Raw genomic sequence first — 12,040 nt, 5'->3', positions numbered from 1 at the left:
TTCCCTTAAAAGAAACTTTACAATCAAATCAAGCAGTTCTACAGTGAAAAATATCTACCACCTTGAAAAGAATACTCAGAAAAGTCTATGTACTTTAAATTCCAATCCCCAGTCCAAAGAGCACTCCAGCACTGAGAAAAACACGACAGCGATCCACCAACCTCCAGGCAAATAAGATTCGCTGGCTGTATCATCCCCATCATCTCCATCTTCATCATCCCGGCTAAGTAAATTATTTACAGCAAGGTTCACATCAAGATTTGTTCGCTGAAGTTCTCGAATAATGACACTTCTGGATTTGCCTTGTAAAACAACTTGGGCCTGAAATAAAAAATAAAAAGAAGTGCTATGGTAATTTTCTTTTGATTAAATTCTTTATCAAAATCAGCTTTCTAGGACAGGGCGTGGTGGCTCAAGCCTGCAATCCCAGCACTTTGGAAGGCCAAGGCGGGTGGATCACCTGAGGTCAGGAGTTTAAGACCAGCCTGGCCAACATGGTGAAACCCCGTCTACACTAAAAAATACAAAAATTAGCTGGGTGTGCTGGCTACACCCGTTAATTCCAGCTACTTGGGAGGCTGAGGCATGAGAACTGCTTGAACTCAGGAGACAGAGGTTGCAGTGAGCTGAGATCAAGCCACTGCACTCCAGCCTGGGCAGCAGAGTGAGACTGCCTCTCAAAACAAAACAAAAAACAAAACAAAACAAAACAAAATAAACTTTATAGGATCAAAATAGAAAAAGTTATTTCAGAATTCATGATATGAGTCATGACTACAACCCACATATTCAGTAAAACCTCACCTTGTCCTGTTGTCTGACATTAAGTGTTCTATAAGATCCATACCTGTGAAATCAGCTCCTCTGGAATGACAGATGCTGGAATAACTGGCTGGGGCTGACTGCCCAAAAGCCCAGACCCTCGATCCCGTCCTGTCCGAATAACTCGAGTCTGCCGCCGGGAATCTCGAGCTCCAGCTGACGACCTACCAGAGGATCCTCCACCACTTCCACCCACTCCAGAACTCCAGCGGCTTCTAAATATTGGAGAATTTATAAAATTAGCATTTTTAAACAATCATTCTGATGGCTTGGGTCTCACTGTTATTATTTTCAGCTAAAATAATTTGTCTAATTGACATAACATGTTATGTAGTGTTTTGACAAAAGAATAAGGTAATAGAACTGGACTTTAAAATAATAATACTGTTTTTTAAAGAAATGGGATCTTGCTATGTTGCCCAGGCTAGAGAGCAGAGGTTATTCACAAGTACAAACAAAATACACTACAGCCTAGAACTCCTGGGCTGAAGTGATCCTCCTGCCTCAGCCTCCTGAGTAGCTGGGGACCACAGGCATGCACTAAGATACCTGACAACTGTCCCAATTTTTTTGTGTTTTTGAGATGAGGTCTTGCTATGTGGGCCAGGCTGGTCTCAAAACTCCTGGGCTCAAGCAATCTTCCCGTCTCAGCCTCCTGAGTAGCCAGGATTACAGGTGTGTACTACCATGCCCAATCCAATTTTTTTAATGCTTAAATATAACTTCACTTTTTATAAAGATAAACATCACACTTTTGCATCCTTACAAAAAAAAAATTTTTTTGAGACAGAGTCTCCCTTTGTCGCCCAAGCTGGGGTGCAGTGGCAACATCTTGGCTCACTGCAACCTCTGCCTCTGCCTCCTGAGTAGCTGGGATTACGGGCATGGGCCACCACAGCCTGGCTTTTTTTTTTTTTTTTTTTTTTTCAGCCTGGCTAATTTTTATATTTTTAGTAGAGACAGGTTTTCATCATATTGGTCAGGCTAGTCTCGAACCCCCGAACTCAGGTGATCTGCCCACCTTGGCCTCCCAAAGTCCTGGGGAAATAATTTTTTAAAGACACCTATGTATTTTTAATCACAACTACAAAATGAACACATCGGCCAGGCACGGTGGCTCACATCTGTAATCCCAGCACTTTGAGAGGCCAAGATGGGTGGATCACAAGGTCAGGAGTTCAAGACTAGCCTGGCCAACATGGAGAAACCCTGTCTCTACTAAAAATAGAAAAATTAGCTGGGCCTGGTGGCACGTGCCTGTAATCCCAGCTACTCCGGAGGTTGAGGAAGGAGAACTGCTTGAACCAGGACCCGAGAGACAGAGGTAGCAGTGAGCCAAGATCGCGCCACTGCACTCCAGCCTGGGCAACAGAGCAAGACTCTGTCTCAAAACAAATAAATTAATTAATTAAATTAAATTAAATTAAATTAATAAAATAAAGTGAACACATCTTGCCTTTGCATGAAAGACCTATCAGACTTAACTACCAACGTTGTTACACAAAAACTAAAATTCAGAGTTTAGAATTCAGTGCTTCCCATGAAATAAACATTCATTTGCTAAGATAGTACTGCATTAATATTCAGCGCTATCAACCACCTTGTCCAAGAGGGAGCTGCTATTTAAATATGGTAATTTTTTTCCTGTGAGAAAACAACTTAGAAAGGGCATGACATCTACATCTTCACTTACTGCCCAAACATGAACATTAAGAAGATTCAAATCAACTCATCTAGATAACCATGACTGCCTTCTGTACTTAATCACATCTTAAAGAAAATGGTCACACAAGTCACTTCAGCTTTTTAAATTAGGGCAGCGTCTGTTCTCTTCAAAATGAATCTAATACTTGGAGATCATTTGACCTAGAGAGAGGTATTTTACTCTCAATTCCTACTGTACTCACTGCCTAAGGCTGAAACCTTCAAACTCCCAATGCAAACAGACTTCATTTCAATTTGATTTTCCAAACCATTTCCCCCCTTTAGAAGTTTGGAATACATTAACCAATAATGATTCTTAAATCAGTATATATCAAACTTCCATGGTTTCTCCTCTCACTTGACTGGAAAGTCCAATCTCTGGCTAAACAAAAAAACTGTTTAAATAGTTTCCTCAGTAAAATGAAAAAATAAACCTAGAGAAGCTGTTGTCATCCTTTTGATGGGCTTCTGTACTTGCTGATGCACACTACCAATTCATGTTTATGCAGTATCTGTATTTATAGCCTAAGAACTGCCCAAGATAACTTCGGAGAAAAGCAATATAGTGCATCCTCAAGGCTGCAGTATGAAACAGCATTTATTTCAGTTAATAAATGTCATGTTTAAATAACTGTTCATTAAAAAGCACATTACGTCAACAAAAAAAGGAAATTAAAAAAACAATCCAGGCTGGGTATGATGGCTCACACCTGTAATCCCAACACTTTGGAAGGCCCAGGAGGGAGGATTACCTGAGCCCAGAAGTTTGAGATCAGCCTAGGCAACATGGCAAGACCCCATCTCTACAAAAAATAAAAAAATTAGCCAGCCATGGTGGCCTCACGTGTAGTCCCAGCAGGGAGGCTGAAGTGGGAGGATGGCTTGAGCCCAGGAGGTGGAGGCTGCAGTGAGCCATGATTGTGCCACTGCACTCCAGCCTTGGCTACAGATCAAGACTCTGTCTCACAGAAAGAGACCAGAGGAGAGAGGGATAGGGAAGAGGGGAGACAGAAGAGCAAAGGGGGAAAGGGGACAGGAAGGGAGAGGGAGAGGAAAGAAAAAAGAAAACAAGCCCCACTTAACAGTAGCATCAAAAAGAATAAAGTACTTAGGAATAAAACCTAAGACTTATAACCTGAAAAGTAGAAAACACTGCTGAAAGAAATTTAAAGACAACACAGATAAGAGAGGTGTCTTGGGTTCATGAATTGAAAGACTGAATATTGCTAAGATGTCTATACCACCCAAAGCATTCAACACAATCCCTACCAAAATCCCAATGACTTTTCTTCTTTAGCAAATAAAAAATTAGCTGGGCATGGTAGCTCATGTCTGTAATCCCAGCACTTTGGGAAGCCAAGGCGGGAGGATCATTGGAGGCCAAGGTGGGATAATCGCTTGAGCCCAGGAGTTCCAGAACAGCCCCGGCAACACAGCGAGACCTGACTCTAGAAAAAAATCAAAACATTAGCCAGGCATGGTGAAACGTGTCAATGGTCTCAGCTATGCCGGAGACTGAGGCAGGCAGAATGCCTGAGCCCAACAGGTTGAGGCTTCAGTGAGTCATCCATGTTTGTGCCACTGCATTCCAGCCTGGGTAACAGAGCAAAACTTTGTCTTAAAAACAAAACAAACACAAAAAAAGAATGGAAAAGTTTGTCCCTAAAAATTCACATGGAATCTCAGGCAAGCCCAGACAGCCAAAACAGTTTTGAAAAAGAACAAAGTTGAAGGATTCACACTTCACAATTTCAAAGCATATAACAAAGCTAAAGTATTTAAAACAGTAAAGGTTGGGGATAACGACAAAAAAGACCAATGAAACAAAATGGAACCCAGAAATAAACCCTCATATATATGGCCAAATTATCTTCCACAGGTGCTAAGACCACTTGGGGGAAAAAAATGGTCTCTTCAACAAGTGGTGCTGGGAAGAGTGGATATCCACATGCAAAAGAATGAAGTTGAACCCTTATCTTACATTATATACAAAAATTAACTCAAAATGAATTAAAGACCTTAGCATAAGACCTAAAATGATAAAACTTCTAAAAGAAAACAAGAGAAAAGCTTCACAGACTTGGTGATTATTGCTTAGATAGATGCCAAAAAACACAGGTAACAAAAGCAAAAATAAACAAATGGCACTACATCAAACTTTAAAACTTTGTGTATCAAAGGACACAATCAACAGACAACCTACAGAATGAGAGAAAATATTTGCAAATCATATATCCAGTAAGAGGATAACATCCAGAATATATAAATAACTCCTACAACTCAACCATAAAAAATTAAATAACCTGATGAAAAAATGGGCAATGGACTTGAAATGACATTTCTCCAAACATGATATATAAATGGCCAACAAGCATATGAAAAGATGTTTAACATCATTAATCATCAGATAAATCCAAACCAAATCACAACGAAATATCAACTAATACTGATTAGGATGGCTACTATCAAGCAAAAAAAAAGAAAATTACAAGTGTTGCGAGTATGTGTAGAAACTGGAACCCATGTGCACTGTTGGTGGGACTGTGAAATGGCACAACCACTTTTGGAAAACAATATGGAGATTCCTCAAAACATTAAAAGAACTACCATATGATCCACAATTGCACTTCCGGTATATATTCAAAATAATTGAAACCAAGGTCTTAAAGATACTTGCAAACCCATGTTCAAAGCAGCATCATTCACAATTGCCAAGTAGTAGAAGCCACCCAAGTGTCCAACAAAATGTGATACATACATACAACAGACTATTATTCAGCTTTTAAAAGGAAGGAAATCCTATCACATGCTACAACATGGATGAACTTTCAGAACATTATGCTAACTGAAATAAGCCTGTCACAAAAAAAAAAAAAGACCTCAATGGTTCCACTTATATGAGTCATCTTAAGTAGACATTCACAGAAACAAAGTAGAATTGGTGGCTACCAGGGACTAGAGAGAGAGAAAAAAAAGAGTAGTTGTTATTTAACGGGTATAAAGTTCCAACTTCACAAGATGAAAAAGTTCGAGAAAGCTGTTTCACAATAGTGTGGACATACTTAACCCTACTAAACTGTATACTTAAAAATGATTATGGCCGGGCGCGGTGGCTCAAGCCTGTAATCCCAGCACTTTGGGAGGCCGAGACGGGTGGATCACGAGGTCAGGAGATCGAGACCATCCTGGCTAACACGGTGAAACCCCGTCTCTACTAAAAAATACAAAAAAGTAGCCGGGTGAGGTTGCGGGCGCCTGTAGTCCCAGCTACTCTGGAGGCTGAGGCAGGAGAATGGCGTGAACCCAGGAGGCGGAGCTTGCAGTGAGCTGAGATCCGGCCACTGCACCCCAGCCTGGGCGGCAGAGCAAGACTCCGTCTCAAAAAAAAAAAAAAAAAAAAATGATTATAATGGTAAATTTTATGGTTTTACAATTAAATTTTAAATTCACTTAAAACTGAAGTTGTATTAAAGAAAGTACTACTCTAGAAAGTAGACATGTTTTCAAGTTATATATTAAAACAATTATGCATCAGAAAACAACACACAACCAATGAAACACAAATAGGGAATAAAATCAACTACTAATCAACTACTTGTGTGCCTATAGTCCCAGCTACTTGGAAGGCTGAGGCAGGAGGACTGCTTGAGCCCAGGAATTTGAGGCTGCAGTGAGCTATCAACACACTACTGCACTATAGGCTGGGTGTCAGAGTGAGACCCTGTCTCTAAAAGAAGTTTCTTAAATTGTTTTTAAAATTAACTACCGGCCAGACATGGTGGCTCACGCCTGTAATCCCAGCACTTTGGGAGGCTGAGGTGGGCGGATCACTTGAGGTCAGGAGTTCAGGACCAGCCTGGCCTATATGGTGAAACCCCTATCTCTACTAAAATACAAAAATTAGCCAGATGTTGTGGTGGGCGCCTGTAGTCCCAGCTACTTGGGGGGACTGAGGCAGGAGAATCACTTGAACCCAGGAGACAGAGGTTACAGTAAGCTGAGATCGCACCACTGCACTCCAGCCTGGGTGACAGACTGAGACTCTGTCTCCAACAACAACAACAACAACAAAAATCAACTATTAAATCAGCACTTTTACTTTATAGTTTCCTATGAGTTTTAAAAACTAAGTCTTTCAGGAAAAACTATCTTCAGGCATTTTTAAAAGCATTCAAGAGCTAAAATATATAAATTATTTCAATGTGAAAACAGGAAAAACCACATTAAAGAGTCTTAAAATGATATAATTATAACTATATATACCAGTTTGCCTATGATAGTGCCCGTTTAAGCCTATTGGCTAAGCCTAATTATTAATTTCACTCAAAAACATCCCTGTTCAGACAATAAAGTATATGGTCATCATAGATAAAAGGGAAGACTCGATATTTTCACTAAGAAATCCATCACCAATTTTTTCCACAAGCAAGTACTATTACAAGCCTGATCAGAAATAGCATCCAAGTACACATCTGCTCCTGGGCAGACCTTACAGGCATCTCAAACTCAAATCTCCATGGGAGGGAGATAAGTTACGTAAACAAGGGAAGCCAAGATAAGAGGGAAGACAGGAGAGACCATCTGCCTATCTAAAAACACTCCAATTATTTTCTTTAAGCACTGCTGATTTAATCCATTACACCACCAGCAGCTGCCAGTTTACAATCTCTGCTACACAAGCCCTCGATTGAGTTTAAAGACAACCGTCAAAGTATCTCTCTGGTTTCTCCATTCGCCTGACTGTTACCATAGAGAATACAGGTATTCCCACTCTGGCCTGCCGTGTGCAGTGTTTTCTCCTATCAGAATCCAAACCACCTACCAGTCGCCATACCTCAATCACCCCTGAACATTCCTCTAACCAGCTCACTATCTATATAAAGATTAATGTGTTAAACTAAGCATATTCTAATAGAGGTCTATTGGTAGTCACAAAGGATAGTATTGGAATCAGCTGATTTCTTTTATCTATAATTACAGTGAGCAAAGTAATTTTTAATGTTAAACTAAAAAATACTGGGAAAACTTGTTTCTACTTTCTGTGGTTTGCTTATCAAATTAATCCTACAATTTTGACCCCATTACACAGTTCTCAAGGTACACAGAATGACTCAAAATGAACTAAGGATATCATGCCTAGTATGCAATTAGTCCACAGCTTGCAAACGTAAAGCCCATGGGCCAAGTCTTGTTCTTAAAGGTGGCTGGTTTAAAATGTGTATGTATCATCAAAAACAAGAAGAGTCTGAGAAACGGTCATAGTCAAGAGGAATCTAATGAGAAAAGGTGACTAAATATAATATGGAGTCTTGGATGGGATCTTAGAACAGAAAAAGGACATTACAAAAAACTAAGGAAATGTGAATAACCTATAGACAACTTTAGTATCATTACTCAATCATTAATTGTAACAAATGTACCATACTAACATAAGATTTTAATAATAGTGGAAACTAGACATGGGGTAGGTACATGGGAACTCTCAGTATGATGTTTGAAATTTTTTTGTCAATCTAAAACCATAGGCTGGGTTCACACCTGTAATCCCAGAACTTTGGGAGACCAAGGTGGGCAGATCTTGAGCTCAGGAGATCAAGACCAGTCTGGGCAACCTGTCAAAACCCAGTCTCCACAAAAAAATAATTAGCTGGGCATGGTGGCACATGCCCGTAGACCCAGCTACTTGGGAGGCTGAGGTAGGAGGATGGCTTGAACCCAAGAGGTGGAGGTTGCAGTGAGCCAAAATCACACCACTGCATTCCAACCCGGGTGACAGAGCCAGATCCTGTCTCCAAAAAAAAAAAAAACCCTATCCTAAAATAGTTTATTTTTTTAAATGTACATACACATGCGTGCACACACGTTTGAATGATGTGACTGTGTGTATTTATTTCCATGAAAATATCAATTAGTCCCAACATTTAAGATAAGAGATTATCACACAATCCAGATTTGCAAGTTTTCTTGGGACAAAATAAGGCAGGGAGGGGCACACAGATTTGAATTTGCCAGCCGTGGCCCTGTATTTTCCTACAGCCAACACCAGTTTACCAGCTGCCTCCTTTAAAAACAGGGAATCCAGTTTGTCAGAATCCTGCTACAAACTATCTTACCTACCTGGCAGGGGCTTCAACTATTTGCAAGTAAAAATATACGTTTCAATTCATGTGCTATTAGCTCAGAGTAAACCCTAAAGGAATATGGTAGCTCAAATCAACGAAAAGCAGCTTATACCTATCATCTATTGTTCAATGGTCACAAGTAACAGAATAGAACTTTCGACACTAAGAGGTCCATATTCACCTTACTATTTATTAAACACAAATAAACTCCCTTCTCTTCCCCAAATAAATCTGGTGCTCTTACCCTTAAGCAGGTTTAAAATGAGTTTAACAAAAATACCTAGGAGATTTTTTAAATACCTTGCAGGATAAACTTGAATTATTAAAGAAAGAAAACAGTAGCAGCTAGAAATCTTTAGCACACAAATCTGACAATTAGCAAAATCTTCTAAGGAAAAAGCATTAAATGGACCAGTATGTATTCCTAAAAATAATCAGTCAAAATTAATGATCAATTCCCAATTATCCATGCTGGTCGGGCATAGTGGCTCACGCCTGTTATCTCAGCACTTTGGGAAGCTGGAGCAGGCAGATCGCTTGAGGTCCAGGAGTTCAAGACCAGCCTGGGCAACATGGCAAAATCTGCTCTACCACCAAAAATACAAAAATTAGCAGGGTGTGGTGGGACATGCCTGTAGTGGGTCAAGATCACATTACTGCACTCCCGCCCAGGCAACAGAGGGAGATCCTGTCTCTCAAAAAAATCCACGCTAAAAAACTGTACCAATAATCCCAACTCTCTCAAACGTGGCTCTCAAAGAGACCACTCACTCCCTGATCCAGGACAACTCCCAGCAGCAAAAGTGAGTAGGCGCGGACTCTGCAGGATGGGAGTGGGGATCAAGGTCTCCGAGGACAGTCTCTTTCATATTGGATTGTATTTGGTAAATTTGTGGTTTAAAGACTCCCCTTTGAGGACTCAAGATTTGCCTGTCCTAGATTCCCTAATACATGTTATAAATTGCAAGCTTCTTTAAAATTAATTGTAATTAACACAGAAAGTGAAAAACAAAAAAAAGAGCATCATACAAATCAAGGAAACATATTATAAAGGAAAATACGTGTGACTGTAAAAAAAATTTGATTTACAAAATAACTTAATCACAATTTCACCTTCAACAAACTGCAAACAATTTTTTCATACAGGTCAAGAGAAACAATCAGAATTTAAGTGCTTACACTTTGTAAACATCTGCAAACTCAAATATAAGTAAACAAATCACTGGCATCAAGTTGGTCAGGAGGTACTATGACACTTTACAGTATTGCAATCACGGACCTAATGCTTAAAGAATGCTTACACAGTCTGTTCTGGCAGAGAGAACAGAGGCACGAAGAGGGGGTTACGGGGAGTGTAAGCAATGGATAAGGGGACTCAGAAAACCAACGATTCTGTCTACATTTTAAAGTCTTAAAATTAGCCCTAATCTCCTTCAGAGTAGGTCTACAGAGGTTTTATTCAAACTCAAGTATACGCCTTTATTACTATATTTGTTGTATATTTTTATTAACAAAGTCACAAAATTCTACCGTTCTACTTCAGTCATTCTGCCATACATTCTATCATAATTGGTTATTTCCAAGTTTTAAGAGGATTTAAGTCTAAGACAATTTGAGCAACATAGTAAGGTAAATGGGTTATAAACCAGAGAATAAAACAAATATCCATGAGACCATAATGATACAAATAACATAAGAGAAAAAGAAATAAAATAGAATAAAAAATAAGGCCAGGCGCGGTGGCTGACACCTGTAATCCTAGCACTTTGGGAGGCCGAGGAGGGCAGATCACTTGAGGTCAGGAGTTCAAGACCAGACTGGCCAACATAGTGAAACCGTCTCTACTAAAAATACAAAAATTAGCCAAGCGTGGTGGTGCGCGCCTGTAATCACACCTACTCAGGAGTCTGAGGTACAAGAATCACTTGAACCCAGAAGCAGAGGCTGCAGTGAGCTGACATCACGCCACTGCACTCCAGCCTGGGTGACAGAGTGAGACTCTGTCTCAAATTAGATAAATAAATAAATTCATAAAAAGTAAACAAATAAAGAAATGGGGTAGAGGAGGGAAAAGTTCTTCCTTACAGTTGAATTCCAGTTAATAAATGTAAAAGAAATGATGAGAATCTTTTTTAAAAATCACCATTTGGCCAACACCACAGTAGCAACTGATTCAGACAAAAAAAGAATCATCAACAAATGTTAAACTCAGCGAGCAAAAGTATGATGAGAAATAGGATATTTGCAGAGTCACAAAGTATCTCCCCACAAAACACATATTAATGAAAAATAGGAAAATAGTTAACTTTATAGTGGAGAAACAGGTAAACACCATCTTAACTAATCACAGGACACCTCCTTTCCAGTAATAAAACAATAGTAACATCACATGCCACCTGATATGATGCACTGAAAAGGGCACATCATCACTTCTGTGGTATTCTTGCAAAAAATATATCACTTAAGTTTAATTACGAGAAACGATAGACAAATCCAAACATTCTACAAAATAACCACTGGTTTTTCAAACTCATCAGGGTTGGAAAGATAAAAACAGAGGATCTGGCCCGGATTAGAGGTAACTAAAGAAGCATGGCTGCCTGGGGAACATAGTGAGAGACCCTGTCTCCACAAAAAATTTAAAAATTACCTACAAAGAAAATTTTAAAGTTAGCCAGGTGTGGTGGTGGCCCATGCCTATAGTCCTAGCTACTTGAGAGGCTGAGGCAGGAGGACTGCGTTAAGTCCCAGAGTTCAAGGTTATAGTGAGTTATCATTGTGCCACCGCACTCCGGCCTGGGCAACAGAACAAGATCCTACCACTATTTAAAAAAAAAAAAAAAAAAAAAAAAAAAAAAAAGCAGCAGCAGCACCATGACAACTCAACGCAACTGGGATTCTGGACTGAATCCTGGACAAAACGGTATTAGTGGACAACTGGAGAAATTTAAATAAACTCTGTATATTAAGCAATGATCAATGTTAATTTCTTGGTTTTGATAAGATGATTATGTAAATGTAACCATTAACATTTAGGGAAGCTGGGTGCAACATATACAGAAATTCTTTGTGCTATTTTTGTAAACTTTTTTTAAGGTCAAATTATTTCAAAATGAAAAGTAAAATTTAAAAATAAATAAGAGTAGGTCAAGTGCAGCAGCTCAGGCCTATAATCCCAGCACTTTGGGAGGCCAAGCCGGGTGGATCACCTGAGGTCCGGAGTTCGAGACCAGCCTGGCCAAAATGGTGAAACCCCATCTCTACTAAAAATACAAAAATTAGGTGGGCGTGGTGGCACACGCCTGTAGTCCCAGGTACTTGGGAGGCTGAGGCAGGAGAATCACTTGAACCCGGGAGGCAGAGGTTGTAGTGAGTCGAGATCACGCCACTGC

At 39.7% G+C, this 12,040-nt stretch overlaps 2 protein-coding genes across 13 annotated transcripts in view; one reads left to right on the top strand and one right to left on the bottom strand.

Annotated features, from left to right (window-relative positions):
• The window catches only part of BAALC (BAALC binder of MAP3K1 and KLF4), a 1,274,875-nt gene that overhangs the window by 364,443 nt on the left and 898,392 nt on the right, over positions 1-12,040 (top strand). The gene's annotated exons all lie outside the window — the stretch shown is intronic.
• The window catches only part of UBR5 (ubiquitin protein ligase E3 component n-recognin 5), a 154,533-nt gene that overhangs the window by 87,663 nt on the left and 54,830 nt on the right, over positions 1-12,040 (bottom strand). For all 6 annotated transcript variants that reach the window (XM_050800627.1, XM_050800626.1, XM_050800629.1 and 3 more), the window contains exons 6-7: positions 848-1,037; positions 162-321 (exon numbers count right to left, since the gene is read on the bottom strand). In XM_050800627.1, coding sequence (XP_050656584.1) covers positions 162-321; positions 848-1,037 — 350 coding nt within the window. The remainder of the gene's footprint in view (positions 1-161; positions 322-847; positions 1,038-12,040) is intronic.

This window comes from Macaca thibetana, chromosome 8 (assembly GCF_024542745.1).
Source record: "Macaca thibetana thibetana isolate TM-01 chromosome 8, ASM2454274v1, whole genome shotgun sequence".
Lineage (NCBI taxonomy): Eukaryota > Metazoa > Chordata > Mammalia > Primates > Cercopithecidae > Macaca > Macaca thibetana.
The sequence above is the reverse complement of the archived record's forward strand: the minus strand, read 5'-3'. Positions and strand labels throughout refer to the sequence as shown.